The sequence below is a fragment of the Xiphophorus hellerii genome, chromosome 7, assembly GCF_003331165.1.
Source record: "Xiphophorus hellerii strain 12219 chromosome 7, Xiphophorus_hellerii-4.1, whole genome shotgun sequence".
Lineage (NCBI taxonomy): Eukaryota > Metazoa > Chordata > Actinopteri > Cyprinodontiformes > Poeciliidae > Xiphophorus > Xiphophorus hellerii.
In genome coordinates this window covers 6884647-6900494 of record NC_045678.1, presented here as the reverse complement: position 1 = coordinate 6900494, position 15848 = coordinate 6884647, and the positions used below count along the sequence as shown (strand labels likewise).

Sequence of the window (15848 nt, the reverse complement as noted above, 5' to 3'; positions counted from 1 at the left end):
TAGTGAGTTAGTTTTATCCAATTTCTAGTGTACTATGACATTTGCACTAGAAACTAGCTAAAAATACTTGGTAAGGTTGTGTTTTTCCAGTGTATCTCCTGATTGGGGGCTTGTTTTTGTTGCTACACCATCCATGAAATGCTCTGGGTTCATGTAGGGAAGAAGTAAAGAGATGGCAGTCAAGCAGCGGAAATTGAGGTAACATTACCTTAGTGAGAGAAAAAAAAGTTTTGCTCTAGTTTTAAACATTGGTTTATCTTGCAGTTTTCCCGTCTTTTCAGTTTTACAAACATTTCTTGCGGTAATCTGGTTCTATGATTGAAATGCGCAAAACAAAACATGAAAAACTACTGGAAAAAATGACGCACAAAACCCCCAAAACACCAAAGAGAAAACAAAAGAAATCCTCAGTTTACATCTGTTTGTGCCTGTAGAACTAAATTTAATTTGACATGAACAAGGAAAAAACCTTCGACTTAACTATCCAATAGGTTATGTGGATTCACAGAAGGGCTCTGTATTTTTGCAGCACCTTTTTTAAAATGATCTTGATTGACTACATGTGTTCCCCATTGGGGCCCATACAGATTTGTCCTCAAGTGTCTTTAGCAGACAAGACTTTGGTGTAATCTTCGGATTCTGTCATTAGTTCTCTCACTGTCTGAATGTCTTTTGCAGCTTTTCCTTAGAGTTTGCCTGAATCTCGATTCATTTTCAGTAAGGATGCACCGATTGCATTTCTCTGGCCGATCGCGAGCCTAACATGCTGATTTCGATTTTGGTCGATACTGATTTTTTTGTCTGAAAAGTCGCTTAGTTGGCCCATGTGAACAGGCGGTGGTGTTAGTTTCATGGAGGAACAAAATGGGACAGTGGCTGATTTTCAGACCTTAGCAATCTCCCAAAATTAATAAAATCTGAACCGATTTATCAATTACCCCTAATTTTCATTCCTTGTAAACAATGTCAAAGCACACTAAGCCATTTAACTCTGACCCACAAATCATCAAGGCATAAAAAGGCTCCTAACTCAAGGTATGATCCACCACTGCGTCAACATCTAAATAAAAAAATATCAGTAAATAACAATATTTACAGACATTCAGTACTTTGTAAACAGCATCCTGATCCAAAGAAACAATTTCTTCCAATTTTCCAGGAAAAAACACTTTAAAAGCATCAACATACTTTGGCGTACTTCACTCACGTCCACCCAAAGGACAAACTTTACCACCTCGTACCCGTAGTCTTGTCACACAGAAATCTGCCTGGCAGGAAACAGTGTTCACACCCAACTGTTTTGTATGCGCCAGCAAGCTAATAGGGTTAAGAGTCGGCTCAAGCGGTCTCAAGTTCACGCTGCATGACTGCCACTCTGAGCCGCATAGACAGGTCACCAGGTGGTCTAGGTGCCCAACTAGCTTATTGAACTGGCTAGTACCCATTCGGATTGTGAGAAATGAAGGAATTTGTCACAAAAAATGTAGGCAATCAGTACGCTCAATTATGAAAACTCAACCGTCCGGATATTGTGCGAGGAATCCGCCCGGCTCACAGAATACACATATTACGCCCCAGTATGTGGGAGTCTTAAGGTTTACTGTCTTGTCTTGACGATATTTCCAACAATCGGACGACCTGCTGACCGAAATGCTAACCTTGAGGTAACCAAAGGACTTTAACATATTTCAAGAACAATGGAGAAAACATCACTGTATGGACGTTCCTGAACTCAACGTTTTACTGCGATTGTCTTGATTTTCAGTGAATATGTTGTCTGAATTGTCTGTGTAGAGAGACAAAGACGACTAAACTTTGGTTTGAAGAGACGTACCAAAGGGCTATGATCATAATGCAATAAACAACTTGGTAGGAGGAAACTGGAATCAGACGAACCACTTTCCGATTATAAGATGACGAATCTTCCCACAGAGTCACAGGTGCCCTGTATAACTGGAGTCAAGACTTTCCTCCCCGGAGGGCAATTAAAAGAAAAGTCTGAAACTGACACAGCTGCCACATCGGTTTTGGAGACTCCCCCTCATACCAGTTCCAGCTACACAGTATAATCAGTGGCTGAAGACAAAGGTGAATGAACGATTGTGGAAGCAGCCGAGTCGTCTGAGAGCGTTTCAGGGCCTTGAGGCCTGACCGTGACCCCGTCTGCAGTCCAGCCTGGTGTGGAGTGACGCGTGGGGGAGCGCGTCTTCAACGATCTGTGGTGTGTTCAGTTCACACCACACCAGGTCCAGCAGCAGGCGTGCTCCGGCGCTCCCCGGCGGTCTTCATCAATCTGTTCCCCGTTTCAGCAGCAGCTCAGGCATTCCAAGACTTCACACACACAACGGATTTCAAGGGGAACGCCACTTGATCTAAGAAGTCGTGAGCTATTTTTATGGGCTGAGACGGTAGTCAACATTTACGACAAGTCAACATGAAGAGGAGAGAACGGCTCTATATAAGTGAACCCAACACCAGCAGGAAAAGATCCCCGCGCTCAGAAGTTACCCAGCGACTTCTGCTTCATTCATTTCTGTTCCGCCGATGATTAAATGATGAACTTCGAGGAGCTGAACTCACACCGAGTTCAGAACCGTGAAAGCAATCATGTTTAATGTCAACTGTGCGCTTCAAAGCGTCTGAAACTCATAGAGGAATCAGTTTTGATAGAGTTGAGGGGAAAGATTAAATTGAGTAAGATTTTAATTTCTATAAACGGCTGGAAATAATAATCTTCCACTTGACTTTTCCTTTTTGTCGCACTTGATCAGCTCGGAAAACAAGTAGAGTCACTACTAATCAAGAGTCAACAGATGATTTCGTTTACTAAAACATTTGACTAAAACAGAAAAAATAAATAACTCGTTATGACGACCAGACCGACCATCCCTTCCTCAAAGCACCCAGAATCAACAACTGCTGCTCCCTCGGCTTCATAAAGATGCCGCAACAATAAAACTAAATTAAACTCTCATCCAAAAATCAATATCAATAATCTTTGAAACATAAAAAGCGGGTCTTTGAGAACACAAATCCGGTGGAGCGTGCCTGGCATACCAAGGGGAGCCTCGACAAGCCAAGGCGGGGCTGCCGTGCTGTTGGAATGAGACGGAGGGGGGGGAGGGTGGACACACGGAGACACCTCTTTGAAAATGATCCATGGCTCAGGCTGGCAGCAAGCGCCACTCCAGATCCCCTCCTCAGACAGGCCGAGAGGATGCCAGGCTGTGGGGATTAAAGCCGTAATGAGTCGGGGTGAGCACACAAACACTCCGACACGCACGCAGAGCGCCCAAGTTTGCTCAACAATGCAGCCAACTGTGACCGTAACACGGACGTGTGCACAAGGCGTGAACGACGAAGCAAAACCTGCTGACAGATGTGCATCTCGGAGGCAACGTGTATTTAAAGACACGAACACATGTACCAGGTTTCACCAACTCAAATCTAAGATCCTTATGAATGGAATTTAAGACCCATATCGTCATATGTACGAACATTGTCCAGCCGACTGCTGTTAAAGTTGTACTTACCCACAAAAGACCCAAAAACATTAGCTACCCTAGCAAGGGTACCTTAGCAAGGCATTTATGTCAGCAGAACTCAGTGGAAAGTAAAATCAGAAAGTATGAGGTAGCATTTATGCTAAACGAATGTAATAATTACTGAATAGTTAATGAAAATAAGGCAAAAACCATTCTAAAAGTTGATGTTTCTTCACATATTTTGTAGCGTTGGCTTTTGTAAAGGGTTTCCAGGCTAGAAGCCAATGCCGTTTGCAGGGCCATGGCATGGAAAGGTTTGGGAACCCCACATGCCTTGCAATGGTTTGTTACTTCACACCAACGCCGTACTAAATCCTATGGATTTCCATGTAGTGATGCTTAACCACCCACTCTCCACTTGACATAAACCCCTTGCTGATGCAGCAGACTGCATGAACAATCAACCCACGTCCTTCCAGCTAACAAAGGATATGATTTGGAGGCAGGAAGTTCCAGCTCAGGACCTGGTTGGCTAGAGCCAGGTAGCGCTGGAAGACGCAGGACATCTGAGCGTTGAGGTTCTCCCTGCGACTGAACTCCTGCAGCACCTCCATGGTCAGCATGAAGGTCTGACGCAGGCCGTCCTCCTGGAGGGGGATGAGAGAGAAGAGGGGTCTGTCTGCAGCGGTACGGGTGGAGAAAAAAGAAGAAGTGAGGTTTAAAGAGATCGAGGTGGGAAGCCAACCTGAAAGAGGCGCTTGCAGTTGCCGTGGAACTCCATGCTGAGGCCAATGCTGCTGGTCTTGCTGGAGCTGGAGAACTCGCTAAGCAGAGCGGTGAGGATGGAGCAGGCCAGGGTTTGCTGCAGGGCAGAAGATGTGACCTTCAGATTAGCTCAGGAACGGTGCGTAAATAATTTTCCATGGCTCTCACTACGCAGGAACACTTTTAAGGGTGGTCCCTTCCTGTTCAATGAGCGTGCACCAAGGTGCATAAAAATATGGATGAGTGAGTTTGACCTCGTGACCTAAAAGGCCTTTGTGATGACTTCAAGCCACGCCTTCTCATCCAGCATCAGTGTCTAACCTCAGAAATGTGCTTCAGGAAGAACTTGCACTCCTAAACCTTGTGGAAGGTTTTCCGTAAAAAAGTTTGTCACAGCTGGAAAGGTTGGCAGACATCCACTTAAATCTAGGGGTGCACCAATTTTTGGACCAGATTATTTATCTGAGTCAATTTCCTTAATTTTGGGAGACCTGTGATCGGCCAATACTTACACAGGAAGCTAATCTTAACCACTGATCTTATCTACCTCAGCAAAGGTCTAACAATCAGCCACCGTCCTCTTCTGCTGTCCCGTGAGACTGACGGGACGGCCCACCAGGTCATGTCTGCACATTTACAGTTAACAACAGTCACACCACTGTTGCCAACTCAGCAACTTTCTTGCAACATTTCAGACAAAAAAAAAACTGACATGGATTAAAATCGGAATCGGCACGTCAGTCTGTTTAAAGATTGCGATGGGCCAGAAAACTCAATCTTTTTTAAGTGGGAAAAAAAAGGTAATTCAGTCAGTCAAAGCAGAGTGTGTATTACTCCAAGACTCTCCAGACTACGGTAGCCTGACTACTTAACGTAATGTAACTAAAACATTTTGACAGAGCGCCGTGAACTACACAAAATTGCTTCGAGGTCTTCTTCTTTACTTCTGGTGGTGTTATTAAAGCGGTCAACAAATACAAACAAGATCCCCAGCAACTAGAAGATTTTCACATCATGTACTTTAACTGGTGGCTTTGGCCGTAGTTTTTTATGACTTATAACATGGGGGCACACAAAGCAAAATGAAGAGCTGCAAAAGAGAGAGAGAAAAAGTCCTGAATAAAAGTTAATTTAACTTTTAGAAAAACTGCCTCATTAATCTTCATTTAACAGTGACAAGAAAGCTTTTAAAGGGTTAATAATAAAAGTCCTCCATATTTCCACCCAACACATGCAATCTAAAGTTAACCATATCAAAAGGCTTTAACTCTTAGCAGTTACTGATCCCCTGGTTATGATCAACAAATAGACATTATGTAAAGAAATTAAGTCAAGTCTCAACTTGCAGAGAGAAATGGTAATTAATGTAATTTAAAAAGTATAACTTAAAGTAATTTGTTACTTAAGAAAAAGCTTTTTTGTAAGGATTTGAAATAACTTTCTCTCTCTTTGGGATTTAAATTCAAGCACAAGCACAGTAGGGCCATCTACTGGGCTGAAATAGGAATTTACTTTATTGTTTGTCAAATTTAGGGATCCTCATTTTTTAGACTTTTGTAATAATGTTTATGAATGTGCTGGAACGTACATATAGAGCTGGTCAGTCCGTGTTTTCTAAATGTGAAGTGATATTTTCTATTTTTACAAGCCCTCGACACCAAATGTATACAAAATACTTCAAAAATAAAAGTCAAGGAAAAAAGTCTTCTAACTTTACAACAACATGGAAGCTAGGGTTTTTTTTTTATTGTTATTGTCAGACTAAATTAGCTTCCTTCATCTTATTTTGTGCAATTAAAACACAGATGAAAAATATTAAGATAGAATAATAACAACAGAAATTGGTCTCTTTTTTTGAGCCCAGAATCCTCACATAAAGTCTGAAAACACGACACAACACGCAGAGAAATAAGGCTGGTGCTGAAATCTGTGATGCACGAATGTCATTCTCAAAGGATTAATTATCCATCTGGATCAAATGTTTCCCAGACGTACTACTAGAGTTTTAACGACAGTATTTATTCGACGTTAGAGGCTTTGTTTCCCCTCTTTAAAGCTAAAGTTTATTTCCTTCACAGCCAAGTCGAGCGGTGTGGATCAGTGAAAGCCGAAATGCGTGCGTCTCTGTTACCACTGTGGGGTTCCCGCTGCTGATGAGCTGGCCGACCTCGTGGAAGATGCCTTTGCAGTTGATGCTTTTGTCCAGAGAGCCTCGCTTCACGATGACGGCCACAGCCAGCAGGATCTGCTCACGGACGTACTTCTGCAGGCTGCAGGAGCGCGACGCCGCCAAGGCAGATGCAGAGGAACGGAGGGGCTGTTATCCATTAAGTTTAGAAAATCTTTCACAACAGAGAGGCTCACCACGTACTCAAAATCAGGATTAAGACACACAGCTGGATTGTCAATAGTCCTAGCTCCACTGGGAGAACTTTTCACTTCTAACATGGGAAAAATGTCTTCCTATAAGTCTAATAATCTACCAGCGGAATATTTAGATGCTATTTACTTAAAACAAGCTTATATTTAAACATTACTTGTGAGTTATTTTGTCTTATTTCAGGTTTACTGAGATATTTGCACCAGAAACTGCGCTGAAAACACTTGGTAAAACTTTGTGTTCTTGCGGCTACTAAATATATACTTCTGGACTGGCTATCAGCGGTCAAACTGCCTGGATACATTACTGGCACGCAGAATGTGAATGCACAAAACTCGGGAGACGGTATCCAACAAAGCCTCCTCTTCCTTTCCTACTCACTTGGGTCTCTGCAACACGTAGGTGAGGAGGAACGCCCGGAGGGACTCGATGCTGGTCTTCTCCAGCAGGATCCACTCCCGCACAACGGCCTCCATGACGGCTGTGGCTGCCTGGAATAGCACATAGTCCACCTTGCTCGTCTCTGGAGGGGGAAACGTGAGGAGGCAGAAAGAACGCGTTACGAAACTGCAGAGCGTCAAAAGGGAGCAAATTAAGACGGCGTGTGGGCGGGGAAGTGATGGGAAAACGTGTTAACTGCTTTGGCACTTTTATATAAAACGATTAATCGGACGAATCGGCTGCAGGTAATCCACTTTGTCTTCATCGCCACGGCAAAACGTCGTCGATGTTGTTGTTGTTTTTTTAGCCTTAAACATTGTTTTTAATTCGAGAAATATTTGAAAGTTGCTCGGAATAAATTAAGAGTTGAAACAATTGATCAGATAAACCGCAATGAATCGATTATCGATAAAATCTTCAACTAATTTAGTAATCGATTAATCGCTTACTTTAGCATACAGACTAAAATATATTACTCAGCAGTAATTAAGCCAAAACTGTACAAAAATATGTACATTTTGTATTTAAGATTAAAAACAAAACCCTTTCATCTTAAGTATTTTTAGCTGCAGACGCATCCTTTGGCACAAATGGAACTTAAGGAATGCCATTATTACGTTTTAGGCAATTAAAAAAGGAAAAAATAAATAAAAAAGGAATTGAATTACTTATTTAGTTGCACCTTTTAATGCACTGCTAATATTTAATTTAAAAAATTCCTTGAAAAATCTGCAAAATGTGCCAAACTTTTTTTATCCAGTTAATTGTCAGAATAGCATTAATCGATTATGCTAAAACAATTGTTGGTTGCAGCCCTGAAATACACCAACCGGGCTCATAGCAAAGTTAGGAAAAGATAAACTTACTGGATTTAGTAAGGTTATTAAAAAATAAAAGTCTGAATGTTTTTGTTTTTTTTTACATGAATGGTTTTAATTTAGTTGTTTCCTTATCAAATGTCAGGTTCTACTGATAAATCAAAGACAAGGGATTGTATTTATCACACTTGGAAATAGGCACAGTGGCCCTAATTTCAGCTTGCAAAGTTACACATTATCTCTCAAAAGTCCTTTTCATAAAAACAAGCCGGCTTCCAACCGTGACACCACGGGCTGATTCTCATGTAGTCAGGCTCAAACATGTCCTGGAGCAACACGTCACCACGGTCCGGCAGCCTGTCACCAGCAAGGTGATTCCTGAACGTCTCGAAAGCGCCGCGACACTACGCAAGTTCAGCGTTTTATTTGACGAATTACCCAGGATGTGCTTGCAGATGGCGAACGGGGACTTGGACTTCCTGAAGGAGAGGAAAACATGTTCAGCGTGCTGCCTCTGCTCTGTGCTGACCATGGATGGCGGTGCCTGGGAAGAAACAGCAACGGCACAGTTCAGGCAGAAAGCTTTAAAAAGATAACATGTACTTTGTAAAACCAGTGTGCTGGAAAATGTTTTTTTTTTTTTAAAAATGCTTTATTCTAGGGCTGCAACTAAGGATTTGTTTTTTAGTAATCCATTGTTCTAGGGATGCACCGATCCACTTTTTTCACTTCTGATACCGATATCTGATGTTTAGTATCGGCCGATACAGAAAAACTGCTGAACTGACCTAAAATGTTTCATTTTGAAACACAAGACATAAATGCACTAAACTCCAAATCTATTAGATAACTCTTAAATGGACCAATAGCTGCACAAACTTGGTCAAGAATGTAAAAACAACTTTAATCTGTTCAGTCAGTGCAAGTAGGAGCAGAATAGCCTATGAAAAATAAATGATTAAAAAAAAAAAAAAAAAAAAAGGTGGACTATCTGGGTCAAACATGTAAAAAAAAAAAAAAAACTGCAACAAAAATGTTTTCAAATGGTTCAGAAACTGCAATTAGGAATTATAAATATAATTCAACATAAATAATAAAGTCTAGAATTAGACTGAACAGATCTGCTCTGATGAATCGGCTACATTGTCACCATTTCCAATCTCGATACCAATACAGATATTAATATCGGATCGGTGCATTTCCATCTCACACAGGACCAAGTTGGTTTGGATATGCATCGTCCTAAAACTGAAAGACTATCCTGCAGCTGAGACATCAACATACATGAGAAGAAATGTTGACGAATATAGACAACAAAACAATTTTCCAATGTAGTCTTTTAGTAAAAAAAAAATACTAAGCTGCAGCTGAGTTTGCACAGTTGCCTCCGTCATTCATAGAAGACACAAGCAAGCCTCTCATAACGCAAATAAACAGACTGCAGCTCTAAGAAAGTGCAAAACAAACAGTTTTTTAAAATACAGCGGCGTCTCCATGATACCGCCCAGCAGGAAAGTCACATTCCAGACCTAATTGCAGTAAAAGCAGCTCAGTGGTTGGAGGCAGCAAAAGGAAGAAAGGCCCTTTTATCTGACAAAACACACATAATGTGCCATAATGAGGTGACACACACACACACAGAGAGAGAGAGAGTTATAAAAGACGACTGCAAGCAGACAGACTCAACGGACTGGACCTAATGTGCTCTGCTGTTAGATTAAAGCCCAAATTTAGAACGACTTTTAATTCTGAACTAAAAGGGAATGACAGACGTTCATTCAGAGGCCTGGTGTGTGAAACGCACCACCGAGGACGGGTCGCAGGGACGTTTCCCCACTTCGAAATTCAAGACTTTTCCAGAATCAGATTCTCGTATTTGTCTGGCAAAGTTTTCCCCCCAGCATGGCTGGGACATCGAGTGCAAAACATTATATCGGGTTTTACTGTCGAGTCGAAAAATAAAACTGAATCTCGTTTCGGGTTCAGCAGTTTGGAAAAAGGAATATTTCACTTTTCTATTTGGTTTTTTGACAAGTTTAAGAGTAGAAATGTGGAGGGGGGGGAATCTGGAAAGTTTCTTTATTTTGTTAGGAAAAATTTACGAATATCTGGTGATACACAAAACTTGATTATCCCTGACAAGTAGCCAATAAATTGACTGAACTAACTATTTGTTTTTTCCTATTCTTAGGGCTGTAGTTACGCTTTTCTGTTTACTTTGGTCTGCATCCAATTGATAAGTTTGACAACTTGCCACTTTTTCTAGCGGTTTGGTTCCTTTTCACACAGAAAAACCTCCAAGCGAACTGAAACCAGTCGCTGCAAACCAGCCGAGAATCTGTTTATTAGTCAGACGTGTTCCGGGGCAGGAGAAGCAGAGGTTAAAAAAGAAAAGAAAGAAGAGAGAGATAGTTGTGTCCAACTGTCTCTTCTAATTTTAAGTTCATTGATAATTTCACTGATAATAAAAACAATCTAAATCTGGGGGTTCTCTTCCTGCAGTAACAACTTCTGCACCGATCAGGGTTACTGACAATCTGAAAAATATTTATTTTTTAGATTAGAACCGGCCAATTAGGGATGATCCTGGCTTGGATAAAAACTATAAATCCTTCACTGAGAATACAGACGGGAACTGTTGTTGGCAAGACCAATTACGCTAACTGGGATTGATGCTAAGAAGCTAATCCCAGTTTTAAATCTACGATCATTTTGTCTTTCTGCTGCACTATTGGTGAAATGAAACAACAAAAAACACTGACATTTCTTCTGGTCCTAATATATCCAAGAGGATTTGTTAAAATATAGGAACGATTTAACAATCTAACCCCTATAATGACAAATTAGAGGTTTTTACTCCTACAAAATCAGCTGTTCCGTTTAAAAAAAAAAAAAAAAAGCTTATGGAAATATAAAAATAGTCACAACAACAGCAAACTACTACAATTTCAAATCCTCAATAAAAGCTAGTGAATCTATGCAAAGGATTTAGCATATAGAGGTTTTTACTGTGTGCATAAATTTCCAGAGGGAGACAGCTCTGTATTTTTGAGCTAATTCTGAAAAAAAAATATTTATTTACCAAAAAAAAAAAGGTTATTTCTAGTCATTTATTGCTCTCAGGAGAAATATCAGATCATAGTTTTACCAAATTGGTGATTGGGAATTACCCATTAGCAGACACACATCTTCTAAAAATGTATTAAGTAAAAACATACAACACTTGTCTTGATATAGCTTAAAATCTAATGAGTTATTAAATTGGCATCATTTAATGAAAGTTAATCATCCGGTTTTCCCCTTCAGCCTTATTCTAATTTAGTCACCAACAGCCAGGATTTGAGTTGGTAATATTTTAAATCCCAGACTAAAACACCAGCAGGTGAGTGAAATGTGGACCTTTAACAGCAGCTGTTTGACTCACTGTTGTACGGTGGAGATTTCCTTTCTAATAATGTCATTTTGGGCTGAGGAGGGTTATTTACATTAAAATGTTCACGCAGCAGCAGCAGCAGCAGCTAGCTGAATCACCCAGCATACACACTGACATGCACATGGTTAGCTGCTGGCTCCTAGCCGGGCTCTTCTGTCTCATTTGCTCCGGTTCAGGCCGAAATAAGTTAAGTGTTTAGCGGGAAAGAGTGTGGTCTAGCTGGGCAAGGAGGAGCTGGAGCTGCAGGCAGAGGAGCAGAAGAGAGAATATAAACAACAGCGACATGCTGCGACTGTGTCCAGAGCGCAAACATCTTGATTTAGCGACACAGAGAGAACACGAACCGCTGAAGTTTGTGGGGAAAAAATGAGCCCCAGCACGAAGACTGGGGTTGGTAGTTGAAGTCCGGAGACGTGGGAGGGGAATGTACAGCAAGGTGCGGCATTTGAGCTTAATAAACAGGTTTTGTAACGGGACGGAGCCGAGCGAGACTCTGCGCCACGCATCGTTCAGACTGTGTCTCTAACCTGAACACAGTCACCAACAACAACCGGGGCGAAACGAACCGCCGGGGCGAAGATTTTCACCCGACGAACTCCTCCGCAGACCGGGTTACCTAGCGCGTTCCGAGCCCGGAGCGGGGACGAAACCAGGCCGGGCTCCTCACCATTAAAACTTTGGCAGCGCTCTCCAGTTGTGTGATCACTTCTGGTGCACCGACCGCCGCCATCATCATCGGCTCCCTCCAATGACGCGCCATGCGCTCTGCATTGTGGGATACTCGGCAGGACCCACGGAGGAGAGACTCGGCGAGTTACGTAACCGTGGAAAAGCATTTCTCTGTGGCGGAACATCAGAGGAATGTTTTAAAACTGAATGTGAATGATGGTCACTATTAATTTGAACTAAAAAATAAAAAATAAAAACAAGTCAACAATAATTAGATTTTACTGTAGAATTCTTTTTTGTTTGTTTTTGATTTTCTTTGTTGTTGTTTTGTTTAGAATTTGTCGTGTTTTATTTTTATTTTTTCAGTTTCGAAAGTTCAGTATGACGACGTATTAGGGCCATTGCTGATAGAAAAAAAGATAAATAAATTCTCGCCAAAAAAAAAACTACAAACAATGTGAAAATAAAAATAATAATTCAACAATTATTGAATTAATTATCTAATAATGGATTTTTTCTACAGTAAAATTTATTCTATTTTGCTGTAGAATAATTTTTTTGTTAGTTTTTGATTTTTTTGGAATGTGTTTTTTTGTTTGTTTATTTATTGTAATAGTTTTGTTTTTTGGGGGTGAGGGGTTGTTGTTGCTTTTTTCAGTTTTGAGAGTTCAGTACGACGTTGTAATAGGGTTATTGCAGATAGAAACAAAGAGAGATAAATTTCCGCCAGAAAACGTGAACATCTCTGAGATGCAAAGGTCACAAATTTCCAAGAAAAAACGGAGACGTTTTTTAGATTCGTCTCAGAAACTTTCTAAAACAAAACTGTTGATTTCTGAAGTGCAACTCAAAATGTTAAACTTTTTTTTTCAAAATTTCTGAGTTTTTCCAGCACATTTTTTACTTTTGAAATTCAGAAAATTTCCCGGTTTTTTAATGAAAAATTAAAGTAATCTAAAAATGTAAGGTTTTTTTCCCTTTTGACTTTCAAAACTCTTAAATTTCCTTGTTTTGCTTGAAAATTTCTGAGTTTTTTTCAGCCGAAATGCACTCCTTTTTTTCCGATCTACATGTCCCCAATACGCTGTCGTAACAAATAGGCCAGTGATTTACTTAAGAGTATTTTCTAGCTGCACTGAGTTGGCAGAAAGACATACCAAAACTGTAGCCAACTGTGAAAGACCCTAACCCTAAATACACATAACCTGCATCTTAACTCGAGTCGAGCAAATCTCAATCTCGTTGTAATCTGTTGATGACAATGACAAATAAATCTTATCTTATCTTATCTTATCTTCATAATCATGAGATACTATTTTTTCACAAGAGTGGCTTAACTTTGAACAACATCATAAAATAATAAAAAGTAAAAGCAGATGGCAGAGCAGTGCAACATCTATCTGATTCAGATTTTACAAGTGAAATAGTCGAAGCAACATTAAATAAAGCAAACAATCTCTAGTTGCATAAGCAAGAGCGTGCAACAGTCTATGAAACTAATAATTGCAGAAATACAGATTTTCAACTGCCCTGGATATTGTAAAACCATCAAACAGAAACGCCTTGATCACAACCAGTTACCTAATGCCTTAAAAAGGCTACAACAAACCAACCATCTCGGAAAAATACGCGCATATTTAGGATATGATGCTGGGTTTCAGTCACGTGACCCGGAGGACAGTCACAGGACTGAAACCCAGCAGTAGAGCTTTGATTTTTACGTCTCGTGCTGTCGCTCGGGTCAAAAACTTTGACCCAATTATATTCTCCATGATTTAATCTATGGTTACAGAGAGACCTGGTCACACTGGTCACACTGGTCGAGTCCTGCTGGGCAAAACTTGAAGGTCTTTCTCGTCTTGTCTATGCCAGTTCAGCCCTTAATGTCCCAAACAGCCTTTGCATTAAAATTGATCAAATGCTCATTGATTTCATTTGGGGGGAAAAAGTCCGATCTTAATAGGAAAAATGTTATGATCAATAGACTGAGGTCTGGTGGTTTCACTGTTCTGGACTTTATTATCCTACATTCTGACTTCAAAGTTAGGTGGATCCAAAGATATTTGTAAAAAAAAATCCTGATTCAATGCGGCATTGGGTTCCTACAGAAGTCTTTAAATCCTTGGGTGGCTTAGACTTTTTATTAAGATGTAACTACAAAATAGAAAAGCTCCCTGTTAATTTATCTAGCTTCCATAAACAGCTGGACATTGGTTTATAAACATAACTTTTCCCCTCATAACTGTTTTATATGGAACATAAATCCCTATTTCTGTTATTTCTTAAGAACTTGGTGGATAATGATATTCCATCTGTAAAACAATTGTTTAATGAGGATGGTCAACTGTTTAATTATGGTGAAGTTCTTTGTAAATATAATTTCCCTGTGACCCCTAAAGATTTTGCTGTTGTTTTCGATGCTAGTCCAGCAGGTTTGAAATTTCTTATATCAACCTCAGGTACAGCCCGTGTCCAATATCCCAGATTTCCAGAGTTACTTATTGGTAATTCAGTCCCGTTCCTTAAAACCGGAAATGAACATACTAGAGAAATAATCCAGAGGAGTACTATTAGCAAACCTGCTTCAATCTTTTTTTGGAACAATCTCTATACAGATATTGATTGGGAACAACAAACATGGTTATTGCCAAGAAAGTTTTTATCTCAAATAAAGTACGGGAGGTGTTACCCTGTAAATTCAGCACTGACTAAATATATTCCAAATATTGATCCTTTGTTCCTTTTGTCACATTGAACAAGAAACATTTACCCACCTTTTTTGGGAATGCTCTTTCAGCAAAACATTTTGGTGTCACTTCAGTATTTTCTTTAGTCGGAAATGTGATATACTTATTCCTTTGAATGTTAAACATGTTTTCTTTGGTATTTCCAATAACAGTATGTCTGGGAATATATTATAAACTTTCTTATTCTGTTGGCTAAGTTCCACATACATGCCTGTAAATTTGCTAAACCCAAACCCAACCTGGCTGTTTTTAGAGCTTATGTAAGATGTTTCTTGGACTCGTTATAAATGCGCACCAACTCTAAAGCTATGAAACTTATAACCTTAAGTGATTAATTTTATTTGTAAACTATGATTTTTTCTTTTATCTCATGGAATCCTGTGGTTTAGTTACCCCAGCACCTCAACCATACTATTACTGTCTGCGATTGTATATTTTTCATTTGTAAATAAAGTTTCTTTTTTAAAAAGCGCTGTTGCTCGGCACCATCTTTAAAGGCCACAGACCAAAACAAACTTCATTCCGGCGTTTTCATTGTGCTACCGACCGCAGCGAAGTTGTTTTCAAGTTGGATATTGGATATCGGCGCTCCGCGGAGTAAGGGGCGTTTAGCTCAAGGTTGATCCGATTTATGAACGCTAATTCCGGCCAGCTGTTCTCTAGCGCTCCCTCCTCATACTAGGAGGTTCACATAGGAACCGTCAATTTCCGAACCAAACATCCGACCCAAACACTCCTGTAAATAAATGCCTTGTGACCAACTGATACCAAAAAGTGGTAATTCATGGTATTACACGAGGCACACTATCCTCTATTAAAATTTTAAGTCATATTCAATATTTTAAATAATTTTAATATTACATAATATGTTTTCTTCAATAGCTTCCAAATCGTGTGCCCCATTAACTCAAAACCTGTGTGAAATTGTTCTATGAGGCACACTCGTCTTTGTTACATTTTGACACCTTTTATATTTTCTAGCTAATTCTGTAGTCAAAATGTAGTATTCTTCTTCAATAGCTCCTAGGTCATGTGACCTATTAACTCAAGATCCGTGTGAAATTATTCTACTAAACTATGTAGATGATGCACACATCTTTATTACATTTT

General features: G+C 40.0%; 1 protein-coding gene across 1 annotated transcript in view; it reads right to left on the bottom strand.

Annotated features, from left to right (window-relative positions):
• Positions 1-12127, bottom strand: part of xpo4 (exportin 4) — a 56936-nt gene extending 44809 nt beyond the window's left edge. The window contains exons 1-6 of the mRNA XM_032568672.1: positions 11990-12127; positions 8328-8433; positions 7012-7153; positions 6382-6520; positions 4231-4347; positions 3979-4132 (exon numbers count right to left, since the gene is read on the bottom strand). Coding sequence (XP_032424563.1) covers positions 3979-4132; positions 4231-4347; positions 6382-6520; positions 7012-7153; positions 8328-8433; positions 11990-12082 — 751 coding nt within the window. The 5' untranslated portion in view covers positions 12083-12127. The remainder of the gene's footprint in view (positions 1-3978; positions 4133-4230; positions 4348-6381; positions 6521-7011; positions 7154-8327; positions 8434-11989) is intronic.
• Between the last annotated feature and the right edge of the window lie 3721 nt (positions 12128-15848).